The 15,958-nt window shown below is 42.5% G+C and overlaps 1 protein-coding gene across 1 annotated transcript; it reads left to right on the top strand.

The window, feature by feature from the left end:
• Positions 1–5,895: 5,895 nt before the first annotated feature.
• LOC310779489 (uncharacterized protein) lies at positions 5,896–13,831 on the top strand (the record flags this gene model as incomplete). Its single annotated transcript, XM_083640021.1, has 4 exons — positions 5,896–6,591; positions 12,491–12,560; positions 12,723–12,888; positions 13,672–13,831. The coding sequence occupies 4 exons, from the start codon at positions 5,896–5,898 to the stop codon at positions 13,829–13,831; spliced, it is 1,092 nt and encodes a 363-aa protein (XP_083496147.1).
• Positions 13,832–15,958: the final 2,127 nt, after the last annotated feature.

The following is a 15,958-nucleotide window of genomic DNA, read 5'->3' as shown; positions in this document are numbered from 1 at the left end:
TCCCGCTCGGCTGGAGTCCACTCCAGTCTGAGCGGCTCGTTTCACCTCACCGGCCCCTCTCTCTCCCCGGCCACAGCGCAACACAGCCGGCTTGGCGAAGTGAAGGTACTACCAGCTGCTGTCCACATCACCGCTGCCTGCTGCAGATCAGCTGCTGCTGCTCTAGAAACGGGTAAAACAGGCGAATATCGAATATAAAACCAATTTCACCCCGGTGGATAGAGGAGAGGACTATTTGTTTCGTATTGCGAATAGAACGACGAACATAATAATAAAACGCATCGGACCAGTGTGCAAGGTTTTGTGTGCGCGATGATTTTTTTTTCAGATGGCGGATTTAAAAAAACGGACTCTGTGTGTAAACTTCTGATATTCAAACTGAGTCAACTCAAACTCATTTCCTCATCTACTCAAGAACAGCCAAATCCACAACTGTAGAGTGGGCATGGCTTCGAAGGTCTGGGCTCCAGACCCAAGAGTACCTGGCTGCAGACACGTGGGCGGACCTCACCCTCCTCTCCAGACCTATAGGCTATAAACTCCTTGTCCATGGATAACATTTTGATGTTTATTTATTTTATTTTTTACTAGTTTTTTCAACTTATGCCTACCCCACACTACAGGATAATTTGCAAGATTATGGCCAAGATTCCCCCCTCCCGATTTTCTCGGGGGTGCTCCTGATTTGAAGCGCGTCGGGCAGATAATCTTCCCAAAAGATCCTGTAGTGTGTGGGGTTCAAAGATTCACAATCGGGAAGACTGCCTCTTCCCGATTGTGAATCGGGCATATCTAACATGTTAGATATTTACAACCCGACAGGCGATTGCATCTTGAGCAGAGAGCCAGTAGTAGCTGCGTTTCCATTACAGTTTTTCGCAAAATAATCTGGTCCGCGTCCGCACGCAGCCCCGCACAGAAACAAAGAACGAGGAAATTGTCATCGAGGTGAAATACCCTGCGTCTTTGAACGGGACGGAAAACTAATGCTTTCCTGCAAAGCATGTAGCCTACAACAAGCGCTTAGGTCTCATATGCTTCCCGCATCGGCGAGTGTCCACACGGAAAAGTGAGTCAAATCAGCAGACGCCCCCTCCACAAGGCACCTGTGCAGACGGTTTTCGCCTGGCCGTGCACAGTAGGCCTACACCCCGAATGGACGCGGCTGTCCGCGCAAATATTAGTTAAACAAATCCTTTCAGTGCAAATGCATTATAAAAACAAAAAATAAGATTTGTTTAGAAAACGAAATGACACAAATGTATTATTATTATTATTATTATCATTATTACTACTACTACACCCTGGTGCGCACACTGAATAGGCATTTTAAAAGTTAACGTCGAGCCCTGCTTCCAAGGTGAATCTTCGGCATAATCTTCTAGTGTGTGGGGTTGCGTTTGAACAGACGCGATTGTGTGTGTGTCCCAAGATTGAAATGTTAAAAAATCGGCTCTCTCTGTCCTGTAGTGTGTGGGCTCTCAAGATTTTTATAATCTTCAAGGATTTGAAAATCCTGTAGTGTGGGGTAGGCATTAGGGGCACACGTGCTCCTTCTGAAAATGCTAAGTGACCAGCCCTGCTGCTAACTACTAAGACTCAGTGATGGAAATGGCCAGGTTTTACTCATCTTATGCAGGATGGGGGTCCCTGGACATGGCAGCTTGATGCTTGACTGTTTTTTTGTTTTTGTGTTTTTACTGATGTTAACAGTTGTCATAGATCTTTATAGGCAGAGGGGATGGGGGACTTGGAGGAAAATCACTCGAAGGTTGCATGCAGCTTGTGTATGGGTGTGGCTACAGCCTGTCACAGTGACCTGCTCTGCGCTCAGGGCCCACATGGCACGTGTTAAAGGGCACGTGCAATTTTTGCAGACCGTTTAACTGATAGTATTAATCGGTTAATGTTTAAACGGTCGATTATCGGTTAAACGGTTATCGGTCTGAATCAGTTCCTCTGTGTTTCCCCCTCCCTCCTCCAGGTGCTGGCCGGCAGTCAGAGAACTTGAAGGCACGGAGCAGAGACCACGGATAATCAGAGACCAATTCCACCTGCTTGGTGAGAGTGTTAGAGCTGGCAATAGAGCTGTGTCTGACTATCTTTGTCATCGTTACAACCAAAATCTAGCCCAGAAATGTATCACTGCAAACAGTGTAGCCATGAGAGTAATACTATACTTGGTTTCACCCAGCATATGAAACTACACAGTAATGCACCAAACTGCCTGTTCACCTGTGGTGTACCTGACTGCTCCCGTGCATTCGGAAAGTTTGCTGCCTTCAAGTCTCATTTATACAGAGATCATAAGGGTTATCAAAAGTCTCGCATGACTGACAGATTTGAACAGACTGACACAACATTTATATGTCAGATTGAATTTTGTCAGATTAAATGTACAAATTTGAAGGAGTTCATTAATCATTTGAAAGGCCATATACAAGAAGGCAGGGAAATAAAATGTCCTTTTAGAGGTTGTGAGAAAACATTTGGTGTAAAATCCACATTTGCATCTCATATATCAAGAATGCACAAAAACAGTACAGCTGAACATATAAATGAAGCAGTATTCCAAAACGCATCCCAACCTGTGAGTCAGCCGTCCACCTCTCAAATTGATAATGATGAGGAGCCAGAATCAGATGAGCTTTTTGCTAGTGTGGATGAAGAACTATTTTTGAAGAATTTGTCATTGTTCTATTTGAAGCTTCAGGCCAAACTGCTTTTACCTGCGTCTGTAATTCAGACTATCATTGAAGAGGTCCAAGAAATTCATAATCTTGCCCAGTCACATGTCTTTTCTAAACTCAAAGACAAATTGTCAGTACTTGGGGTGCCTAACGACACTATTACAAATGTAATTGAGGAGCTCAAAAAGGAAGACGTACTTAAAGCAGGCAATGCGGTTTTACGTACTGATCAGTGTCGCAAGACAGTCTTTAAAAACAGCTTCAACTATGTTGAACCGGTGCCTGTGTATCTAGGTACTAATGACTCGGGGAAAGACTGCTTTGCGCAGTATGTACCAATAAAGAAAACTCTTTCGGCACTTTTTGAATCTGAGGCTTTCAAAATGCAGTACGATAAAGCACATTCTCGTCCCTCTACCCAAGATGTGTTTGAGGATATATGGGATGGACACAATACTGCGGATAACGTCTTACTTAAAAATGACACATCATCCTTAGCCTTAATTCTTTACCAGGATTCATTTGAGGTGGCCAACCCTTTGGGTAGTGGCCGAAAGAAACACAAGGTCCTGGCAGTCTACCTAACGTTAGGCGACATTTTGCCTTACAACAGATCAAATATCGATCACATGCAGCTTGTTCTTCTCTGCAAAGAACAAGACTTTAAGTATTTTGGGCAGGAAATGGTTCTCAATCCATTGATAAAAGACCTGAAGGAGCTAGAGGATATTGGTATTGTTTTGAGGGATGGGACAGTTATTAGAGGTGCTGTATGTGCAATATCTGGGGATAATCTTGGGTCTCACAACATTGGTGGCTTTCTCGAAAATTTCAGCAGGAGTAAATTCTTTTGTAGATATTGTGACATACAGAGAGAAACATTTCATTCTAGTCCATTATCAGTTGGTTCAAAAAGAACAAAGCAGTCCTATCAGCAACATGTACAAGACTTAACAACAAGTAACACAGACTCAGTGTGTGGTGTAAAATTTGACTCCCTATTCAACCAGTTGCGTTATTTTCATGTATGCCAGCCTGGTCTTCCACCGTGTCTTGGACATGACCTTTTTGAAGGCATTGTTTCTTGTGACTTAGCATTATGCATTAACCACTTGGTAAACCAGGGGAAACATTTCACTTATGTAGAGTTGAATAGATGCATAAGCCAGTTTAGCTATCTTGGTAATGAAGCACATGACAAGCCTCCTGAGTTCAGCCCAGGTAGTGAAAAGTTAAGTGGTCATGCAGTCCAAAATTGGTGCTTGCTGAGAGTATTTCCTCTGTTGGTTGGAGACAGGATAAAGAATCCTCTTGAAAGTGATGTATGGAAGTTGATTTTGCTCATGAGAGAAATAGTTGGGTATGTATGTTCACCAACAATTACTGCCAATCAGGTTGGCTACTTGAATGTACTGATTGAAGAATATATTGAGTCTAGAGTTGAGTTATTTCCAGACCATCCCCTTAAACCAAAGCATCACTATCTCTGCCACTATCCCGAGCTTATACTTAAGTTTGGCCCTCTCATCCGACTTTGGACATTAAGATTTGAGAGTAAGCACACATTCTTCAAACAGTGTGCAAGAAAATTGCACAACTTTAAGAACCTGTGTGCTACTCTAGCAGAGAGACACCAGCTCCTTCAAGCATACTTAAGTGCTGGGAGTCTTTTTCCACCTGTCATTCAGGTTGAGAGAGGAACTGAATTCTATGTCAGTGACTACAATGAGAGAATCAAGGCAGCAACTGCAGCATTTGACTTCACATATAACACAACTGTAGCCACTAATGAGGTCACTTTCAAAGGCACAAAGTACAAAAAGGGCATGTATGTTGTCCTAGGACAAGATGATGAAGGTCTGCACATGGGTGGGATTAAATTAATTCTGGTAAATCAGAATGATTCTGTCTACTTCGTTGTGGGGAGGCAGCAGGCTGTGGAGCTTTTTGATTTGGGTGTCCACTGTCTGGAGGTAGTTGAAGAGCTACAATACATGTGTGTAAAGCAAGAGGACCTCCTTGATTACCACCCATTAGTTCAGTACAAGCTTAATGGCAGATCAGTGATGATCTTACATCACTCTTTCCCTGATTTGTAGAGACATGTCAACATTGGAGGAGGAGATGCGCTATGCTGTTTTAGCAGTATTGCCTGGCCTACCAGAGAATCAACTCGTGCCCCTCCTGAAGAAACTGAGCAGCCTAGGAGTTGAATCTGCAGCTGACTTGCAATACGTTAAAGAAGCCGATCTGCCCGAAAATCTCCTCTCATCTATACAGTGCCGCAAGCTCATCACTGCATGGCAAGATAACGGTATGTATGTCACAGGGCATAAATGTACAGGGTCTATACAAAATAACCAAAACTACAAACAATATTATAAAATGTTATTTAGGCGACTTGAAAGTTATCGCTATCCGAGTTTGTGGATATAGAGAGCCGCAGAAATGAGTCCGGTAGTATACTTCTGGGTTCTTCAGTGGAAAAGTCTATGGGATTGAACATGGGGGTTTCGCTTAAATGTATAACATAAGGTCTGTGGTTAACAAAAGTTTATGGGAATGTGAATCTGGGTTCTGCATGATACTCTTCACGAACGTGAATAATTTTTATGATTTTTGCAATGTAAATGCGTGTTTTTTACGTGATTTTTATAAAGCACTTCAAAGGGCATAAAACTTAAAAGTTATTCACGTTTGTGAAGATTATCATGCTGAACCCAAATTCGCATTTCCATAAACCTTTGTTTACCACAGACCTTATTTTATGCATTTAAGTGAAATCCCCATTCTAAAACCACAGACTTTTCCAAGAACCAAATGTCGGCGATTTCTGGCGGCAAATTAATCTTTCTCTATCCCCCCCCCCCCCCCAGACCAATCAAGATTCATAACTTTGACTCCTGTAGAACCTACCCAGGATGCTTCTGATACTACTGGAGAGGATTCTTCAGTCCCCCCGTCCTCCCCATCCTCAACAGCAAGCACTCCAAGCGCCAGATCCAGGATATGTGTGGATTCAAGTACCTGGACAGACAACTTCAGAGTTCCTTGGCATAGAATGCCGTCTGCTATCAGAACAGCGACTGAGGAGAGAAAGCGTCCCCGTTCTAAAGAACGCAGGGAAATGGTCAGAATCGTGGTGGATGAAATGAGACTGACTGAGTTAAATCCATCAAAATCTCACTGCACCTTGATCGCCAAGATGATTGTCGATCAGTATCCTAAAAGCTTCGCCGATGTCCTGAAAGATGGCACTAAAATTGGCAGTGGCTATGGATCCCTTTTGAAGCAAATAAAAACACGAGTAGAGCATGCTAATCGTGGTAACATACTCTCAAGACGTAGGAGTCAGAAACGTGTCTCAGATTCATCAGTGCCAGACATTCCACGAGGACCAGCTGACCAATATGGCTGCGTGAGATGGCAGCCTGACTGCCCACCAGAGGAATCTGAGGAAAGTCTCAAAGAAAAGCAACAAGAAATGAAGAACCTTTACAGCACTGAGGGGCCGACTGGGGCAGAGAGAGGACATCTGAGTCAGTTGATGAAAGCAACATACTATCTACAGCGGAAATCCATCAACGCCTGCCCACCTCCATCTATTGCTCAGATGAAGGATGACTGGCCATATCTTTTCACACCCAAAGAAATGTACAGCCACTTCAAATTACTAACCGACATCAGCATCCTGGAGAAAATGGAGGAGGCCACAGCAGAAATGGGGAAGCTGATCATTCGGTTCTTCCGCCAAAAGGCAACAGGGAGCGGCAGAGATGAGATACAGCGTATCCTGATGAAGTTTGATGACAGTGGAGCAACCTCTCCTGGACAATGTGCAATCCTCCTGCTTATGGCACACTTCAAAGAGAAACCTGAGGCACTCATTCTGCAGGCTGATGTAAGTGTGCATTTAAAAGACGACTTTGCCGATATTCAACCAGCTTTGTATCATTACAAAATCTGATTTTTTAATTATACAAAGGTGGTATATGCAAATGAACAATGTTTTAACTTCTCTCCATCTTGCCTGGACCACTGTTTCATTCTTTGTTCAGTATTCATCAGTGACAATACCGATTATTGTTTTTGTCCATGTACTACTAAAGTACTTGACATTTCAGCTGACCATTATCTAAATCACCATGAGCTTGTTGTTACACTAATGGATGCATCTTCCCTACCTTCCAAGCAGCCACTGGTTTCACTTATTTCAGTACAGTTTAAAATGAACTTGCAGAGACCTGAAACTTGCTTGGGATAGGTAAGCCATCACAGTGAACTTTCAGTGATAACATTACTAATGCTTTAGATAATGCTTCCTTGTTGGTGTATTCAAGTGTGCTCTGAAATCCAGGATGTCAGTCTACTATCAAAAAGCATTGCAAACACAAGCTATGTTGTTAGAAAATGACTATCCTAAAAGTATTACACATATATATATTTTTTCCTTGCATTAAAAAGGTTGCTGGAAGAGCTTGCTCTCACTGTGACAAAAATGCAAATTTCACAAAAATAATTGCTAAAATGTTACTGTTACAATTAAATGTTCACTGTGATGGATTATCTCAAGCAAGTTTCAAGTCTGCAAGTCGATTTTCATATCTTAAAGGAACACTCTGCCCAGGGGCGGTTCTAGGCCTTTTTTGGGTGGGCTTTAGCCCACCCAAAAATTGTCTCAGCCCACCCAAAAAAATAGAGGCAATTTTTTTTTTTTTTTTTTTTTTTCCTCCAAATCCATGGTGGTCATTAGTAGCAGTTCCCGACTACACTCAATGCGCTGTGTGCGTGTCCCCCCCCCCCCTCTATGTTCTTAGGGTGGGCTGAGACAAAAATTTAGGGGGGTTCAGCCCACCTGAAAAGTTTCTAGCGCAGGCGCTCCCTCCTCCATCTATCTGCCTAATCCCACATCACTTCACTTCTCCCCACTCATGATCAATGAAACTGTGAGGTGAGCGTTGAGCAGTCAGAGTCGTTAGTAGTTACTTAATTAGCGCATATTGATATGCAAATTAGCGCGTAACGTTGTTTCGTAGGCTAAACAAAAGAACTTGTCGCTGTGCCTGCCAGACAAACAGGTGGACTGGAGGAAGGTAGGCTACCATGGCACCAGCCAGCCATGTCATGCTAGCTCGCAGTAAAGCGGGTGTAAATGGATGCAATGTTTTTTGAGAAACATATGGGCATAAGTGACAAACATATTTTCAAACGGGTCCCTTGTTATCTGAATGAAATTAAGCCCTTCAGAATCGCAAGTGGCTGCTTTACACAGCCTGTCTGATGTGATGATGATGATAGCTTAAAGGAGAACTTACCTCCAAAACACTTTTTTTCAGCTTTTAACCAATATATATGACTTTGGGGGTGATGTGTGAAGAATTCTGGTCAGAATTTCCACATTTGACACCAAACTGTTGCCATTTTACCATTTGTATCATTTTTCAGCAGCATAACTGGCATAAGCGCCCTCTAAACGTCGAACACTGCTTTTTTTTTCTTTCTCAAATGAATGGGAGATTAGGAACACACTGACGTCACAGTGTTCCCAAAGACTATGGGATTTCAAGATAATTACTCCCCTACCTAGGGGTGCACCGATCACGTTTTTTGCCACCGATCACCGATTGCCGATCACCTATGAGAAATATCTGCCCAACCGATCATCGACCGATCACCGATTACCGATTACCGATCACCGATATATATATATATATTTATTTTATATTTTGTAGGCTAAAGGAAACTGCCAACATGAGACAGATGGGAGTTCAACCGTTTAGTTGTCAGTTCTCTTCAGTACAGTACAGCAGTATAGGCTTTTTACAGCATTATGACAGGAATAGTAGGATTGTGTGTGGTCTGGAAAAAGGAGGCAATAAAATATACAAACAGGTCAGTAACCAAGCTTGCTGTTATATAGGCCAATTATAGTGATAATTAACAACTAATAATATATAAATGATAATTAGGTAAACTGTAAGTCAGTTACTCTTAAACACCAGTCTTGAACCATGACTAAAGCCAAAGAGCTCCCACTCATAGAACCGGGGTTATGCACAATAACCGTCATACATTGGGATCCGCATCGAACGAACATCAAAACGACCCGCCCATCGAGGCCGAGTTACAGTGTTATAATTAGCAGCACTATGAGTGCGATCTACATAATGGTGACAGGGTTACATGACGGGAGAAACAACAGAATCACAAGCTACACACGAGCTAAACTCCATCTGAGTAGTGGCATTAATTAGCGCATCCGTCTGAATGGAGCGCACATCCACATAGCAGCACACTTTCGCTTCCTTCAAAGTGCCCGCGGGAACATCAATGCTTGCGTGGAAATTGTCTGCGTGTGCGCGTGCACTACCCCGACTACCACGTTAATCTGGGACTTTAATACACACGGATTTAACAGCATGCAAATGCCTCGGTAGGCGGGAGGACTGGAGATAACTTCTCTCTGCGGAGTCTGCTCTAATCACCAGCTGATTTGTGTGATTCAAAGACGCAAGAGGTGTGTTGACAGTCTGGTGCGGTGTGTGCATGGAGGTGAGTACACTGATGAAAGCAAAGCGTGTGCTTTGCAACACAATGATATAAACGTTAGAGCACAATATGAAAGTTAAACGATAGACATTGAAGACATGAAAATGGGCTGCCTCATGTTTCTCACGTGCAGCATGATCGGCTATGCGATCGGCAAAATTAAAGGAATATCGGAAACAGCAGATCACATATTTGAGGTCCAAATCGGCCGATACAGATTGCGTGCAGATCGATCGGTGCACCCCTACCCCTACCCCCCCTGTACCCTTTCGGCTCCTCAGAACTCCAAGCCTATTTCTATTGAAGTTTGCTCTTAAAATACTGAACCAAACGTCGTCAAAGTTGGCACATGTCTTAATTATAGTTAGTTTCCTGCTGAATGTGTCATTACTTTATTGATATCTTACCTGGATAAGCTCGAATGATGATGTTTATATTATCAGTCCGAGTTGCAAGCACTGTCTCCAGCCCAGAGGCAGGCGGGAGAGAGTCGTACTGTAACATGGATGAGCCCCAAGCTCCGCGGGCGCGCGCAGCAGGCCAGCAGCAGCTGGGCTCTCTGAGAGCAGAGAGAGCAGTCTGATATTTCCGCAAACAAATATGGTCGCAGTTTAGCGCACATGTAAAATATAACGCTATACTACGACGTGACAACGTGACAAAGCTGGTCTAAACACATCGGCTACTGTAATATCGTCACTGTGTACAAGCAACGGGGGGGGGGGGGGGGGTTGACTCGCTGTGTGTGTGTTTTGCTGTCTGGAGCACTTTCTCCAGTGCTCTCTGTGCACAGTCTGACATTTCCGCGGCTATCAGTCCGACTTGGAAGCACTTTCTCTCGGCCAGTCAAACGGGAGTCTGCTCGCTCATGCACCCGCGGGGCGCGCGCACACTGCACACAGCAGCAGTGAGAGGCGGGGGCTTTCAGTCAGCAGAGCAGAGCAACTGGCTCTGTCTGTGTGTGTGTGCTCCGAGGAGGAGAAGAGCTCTGTCCTGCTCTGCGCCCTGAGAGGAAAAATCATAGGTGCTGTAACTTTCAACAAGAATCACGAAAAGCCCCAAAACGCAAATTAAAAACGGATTTCATTGCGCGGTTTATCGCTAGTTGTACGAGGGAATGACGTGGAGAAATCTCGCATTGTGTTACCCCAGAGCGAGAGGTTTGTCCTATTGTGGGTGTGCTGCTGTTAACGAGCCCATGTCACTTTGCTCCCGTAACATAGTTTGAGTAGTTTCCATAGAGATACATGCAGAAAAATAATTAAATTTCTAGTTCGCCACTGAATTACCAAATTGATATAACTTAAAACCATTTTCAGATTTTCTGTTTCCATACAGACCAACAGCGTTGGCTAGTTGTTGATATTTATAGAGATATTGCCCCTCTCAAATAAATTATTTTTGAGGCAGTAGGCAAACTGTAATGGCGTCGATTTCCGAAAAAGAATCTCGACTTGAGCACAGCCAAAGAGTCCAGTATAGACAAGAGCATATGTCATTTCTTGGTTTTTTCCATAGGTATTTTCAAATCACTGTTCTAATACATATCTAGGGGGTAAGTCCTCCTTTAACATGCGTGCATGGCATCACTTATGTCTTGCTGTGATGTTAGTTCAGTATCTCAATAAAAGTTCTTACAGGCTTGTTATTTCCCTCTAAGGGAGTGCAAGGCAGATATTTAAACAGCCTTGTTTGTGTACAGTACCAGTGGCATGGTAGCAATACAAAGGGATTAAGGACCAGGACCCCTGGTGGTCAGTAAGATGGGCTGGTTGAGCCAATGTTAAAATTATCTTTATTTATTATTTATTTTTGCTTTAAAACTATTTTTTAATTTTCTGCTTAAAGTTCATGAAAAAAAGTGGCATTCTTGTTTTTTCCCACAATAATTTCATAATACCATTTGTTATGCCACCGTTGTAGTGCTGTTGTTCAAAATTAAAGTACATTTTCTCAGATTTATTGGTGTCTTTCTAGTCACACAATTGAATAGTCAGTGTTTCCCATACACTGATCTATTTGTGGTGGTACACCCTACATAGATTTTGACCCCCACAAATACTGCCACATATTAATTTCAACTAGTTGACTGCAAACTCCTGCTTTAGTGCTTCCAGTATATTATTATCTTGTCGGAATATTATTCCAGCCAATAAGTTAGGAAGTTCCCTTTTGATTTAATTTTACTTTTGTTTTGCCTACAAAGCAAAATGTTACTTTTCTTGAAACTCCCCTGCAGTGATTTTGGTATTATTTATGCAAGCATAATTCTACCATATAGTAACCTGTATGCAGAATATATATAGTATATATAGGGAAACAATTATTTTTTCATCGCTGGAAAACCACAGAACGGTAAAGAAGATATTGATGTGTGTAGTTCTTCATAGATCTAGTCTCTTCATTTTGATGTCAAAGTGCGCCAGTTTGATCCATTTTTACTTGAAACTGTACAAAATTTTCTTCCGGGGGAGCATGCCCCCGGACCCCCCTAGGGGTTCAGTGGTCCATGACCTTTGGGTGGGCTGAGCCCACCCAAAGCTCTGATGCTAAAACCGCCCCTGACTCTGCCCATTTTCAACCAGCTTTGTATCATTAGAACATCAGTAGTATATCAGAAAACTGTAAACTGTTTTGAAGTCTGTCATTTAATTTGACAGTTATTGAGTGTTAAAGTGTGGACCAGTGACATCACTGGTCCACACTAACTCAAATTAATAACTCATTAACTAAAATCAACTCTCAATAACTGTCAAACTAGATGAATGACTTCAAAACCGTCATCTAGTTTGACAGTTATTGAGTGGAGTGTTCCTTTAATGAAATGAGGTGAAATCGGTGACTGCCTGAAAAAGTTGGAAAAATGCATTCATCAATCTAAATACCAGTGTGATTTAGAAAATGGTTGGTAGCAATGTCAAGTATGTGTAATTTGTATTAAATGGGCTTTAACATTTAAGAACATTGATATGGTTCTTAAAGGAGAATTTATAAAAAAAATTCAACCTGGACCCTATTTTCCACACTGTATGTGTAAACTGTAAAACTGATCTTGACACATTTTTACTGTGTAGTTGTTTGAGCACATATCTCGGTGAGTACTCGACCAATTTGAAAAAAAATTGTCACGATGTGTTTATTAGACGCATACAGTGTGTAAAATAGGGTCCAGGTTTGAAAAAAAAAAAAAAAAAATCTCCTTTAAGCTGTTATTCAATTTTGTATGTTTTGTTTGTGCTTTTGCCTTTTAGGTATCTGCAACAGCAGCTGATGTAGAACGAGATGTGTCGCTTGCAGACTCTCCGAGACTGATTGTCTTAGGTAGTGTATAAACAATGTTTTGAAATCTGTCATAAAGCATTTCATAAACTGTGAGGAACTGTGATTGTTATGTCTTAGTTTAACAGTTCAGCCTGTGGATATGGTATGTGGAAATCCAGAAAGTGCTTATTTACATGGAGTTCTTATGTTTATGGATTTTAGGTGAGACGCTCACAGCGACCAAATGGATGCTGAGTGTCGAGAGCCAGGTGGTTGTGCCTCCACATCCCAACTTCGTGGCTGGAATGGCAGCATTATTTTCGGTTTTCTACAACTTCAATCTGATGTACCAGGGGCAGGCGGCTTGCACGCTGGAATTCATCCAAAGGTAACAATTTTCATATTAAGATTTGTAGTGCTTTTTTATTAAATTGATTTACAGCTGGACAGAGATCACATTAAAGGGACAGCTCACCATAAAAATAAAAAATAAATCCTCTCACCTGTCGTGCTGTTTATCCATCTAGATTGTTTTGTGTTAGGTGCCTGGGCTTTGGAGATATCAATATTTGGAGGTGTCTGCCTTTTCTCTGATACAATGGAACTGGATGGCACTTGGCGTGTGGTGCTCAAAGCACCAAAAAAAAGATTTGAAAAACTCAACAGCAACATCTTTCTAGAAATCATGGCCCGGTTAACTCAACATAATCCACATAATCCATTGTTGTGAACAGTTTCATGTAGGAACTATTTTCTTTTGACTGAACTGCACCCACTAGCTGCTAGTTAGTTCCTACATGAAGCTGCTCACAACAAGGTCTATGGATTATCTTGATTCACCGGGTCGTGATTTCTGGAAGGAGACATTCCTGTTGAGATTTTCGAAAGTATTTTTTTGCCACTTTGAGCACCACAACCATCAAGTTCTATTGTATTGGAGAGAAGGCAGACATCTCTAGGGCTGGTATCTCCAACTACCAACTAACACAAAACCATCTATGGATGAGTAACATCAGTCTTTTAGGGTGAGCTGCCCAGCAACACACCCACCAAATGTGAAGTACATCAGACGGTTCTCGAGATATGCAAATGACACGGACAGATGGACTCACCCACCCACCTACCCAAACATTTTCCTAATCTGTTTGTTCATGTGATTGTGTGATTTCAGATGTTACCTTGGGATCAACCCAACCACCGGCACCAAGACGGCCACCACGAAGGTTGTGGGCAAAAGAACTGGAAAGGTCACAGAGAAGAGGAACAACACCAACAACCCTCAAGTGTCTACACTCCTCCGACGGATGATGGACTTTGAATCAGTTGCGTAAGTCTTGCATATGCAACATGCTCAGGAACCATAGTCAGGTTTCTCTCTGCCTTATGGACATTCTGTTTTTACACCTGCGTTGTGTGAATGTGAGATATGGAAATGTTTGTTAATCTCACTATCTTTCTTTGTTATGGCCTTTTAAGATTTTGGATTGCTGAGATTTTTTTCTACATTGATACTTGTTCATGAATAGATGCCTATTTCTCAGGCTTTATTAATGTTAAAGTGTAAGTCAGGGGTTTTCAAAATGAGGCTGGCCTCCCCAGGGGGGCTCCCGTTTCAGGGGAGGCTCAGTGAATGGAAGTGAAAAAATATTCCATTAGTTTATACATTATCAATATCGGGCTATCTTGGCTAAATTATTGAGTTTTTACTCTAGGGTTCATCCCAGGGCAGAGGGGAGGCCCGCAATGTCAGACTTTGAAAACCCTTGGTGTAGCTGGTCATATTGCTCAACACGTTCTCACTCAGAGCGCGTAGCATATTGACGCTTTGTCCCGTCCCTTGTGCGTCGCTTGTTACTAACATGGTACCCTTGAGCGACCCATGAAACGACTTGGGCTTTCCGACTAAACTCAATGTAAACCCATGGAAGTCATCTTTGACGCTTATGGCAACTGCTCCCCCATTAGCCTAACTGCTCCCCCATTAGTCAACTGCTCCCCCATTAGGGTCTGGGGGGAGGTTAGGTTTGGGCGTGGGGGGTGGGAGAGGTTAGGTTTAGGGTTAGGGTCTGGGGGAGGTTGGGTTTAGGCGTGGGGGGTGGGAGAGGTTAGGTTTAGGGTTAGGGTCTGGGAGAGGTTAGCTCCTCTCCCCAGACCCTAATGGGGGAGCAGTTGACTAATGGGGGAGCAGTTGCCATAAGCGTCAAAGATGACTTCCATGGGTTTACATTGAGTTTAGTCGGAAAGCCCAAGTCATTTCATGGGTCGGTCAAGGGTACCATGTTAGTAACAAGCGACGCACAAGGGACGGGACAAAGCGTCAATATGCTACGCGCTCGGAGTGAGAATGGGTTGTATTGCTTCGAAGCTTCAGTGACAAGTATTCCAATATATTTGATGCTTTGACGGGGCACGTAACAGGTGAGGTTTTAGCTTAATAATGTAAGAAAAACTGCTACAAAGTAAACAATAATCACATCACAAATGTCAAATGTCCTTTTCTGAGAGAATATGTAAAAATAATTTTGGCTGATGCATGATAAATAATGTTGGATTACTATATAGAAATAAATGTAAGGAAAGCAAACAAAGCATTTGATTACTGAATTGGACATTGATTACCATGGCATTGAAGCCTCAGGTCAGCCCTAGCAAGCCACCTTTTAAGCTGTTGCTCTATTTTTATCTTAAAGGCCTGTCTTGAATACTTGAATACGTGACCACACCGGCAGTGAAAGTTGACCGATTATTCAAAATGATGTTGGCAAGAAACCATATTGCAGCGTTTTATTTTAAAAGATGTTTGTGCCTTATCACAGGTTTTGTATTTGTACAATGTTATTTTTATTTGCGTTTGATCTTAAAGGCCTGTCTTAAATACTTGAATACCTGACCACACCGGCAGCGAAAGTTGACATATTCAAAATGATGTTGGTTAGAAACCATATTGCTGCTTTCTCTTTTAAAATATGTCTGTGCCTTATCTCAGGTTTTTCATTGCAAATGTGTAATTTTATTTGTGTTTAACGTTGGAAAAGCAGCGAGGTTTTCAGATTAACCAGCATTTTGTTTCAATGTTATGTCGAGACTGTTCAGACATGTGAAATGCTAAGGTTTTCTTCTGGCGACAGGGCTGGTCTCTTATCTCCCTTCCTATTCTCTATCTCTGTGTTTCTCTCTATCTCTGTGTTTGTGTGTATCTCTCATCTGATCCCTCTCTCTCTCCTCGTCTCTCCCTGTGTCGCTCTTTGTGTTCTAAAGCTGTATTCACACCGAGATATTTATTTTTCTCTCTGTCGCTTGATTCAACCCTTTGCAATCGCTCTGTCGCTCTGTTTAAATCGCTCATCAACAGGCACACAAATTGACGGACATGTGGGGGCTATAACGTTACGCAATGTCATGCTGTTTGTCCACTACGAGCCCCTGTCGTTGCTTACAAGCTAAGCCGATCAGCGTGC

The sequence above is a fragment of the Poromitra crassiceps genome, assembly GCF_964638095.1.
Source record: "Poromitra crassiceps genome assembly, chromosome: 7".
In the NCBI taxonomy this organism is placed as follows: Eukaryota; Metazoa; Chordata; class Actinopteri; order Beryciformes; family Melamphaidae; genus Poromitra; species Poromitra crassiceps.
The sequence above is the reverse complement of the archived record's forward strand: the minus strand, read 5'-3'. Positions and strand labels throughout refer to the sequence as shown.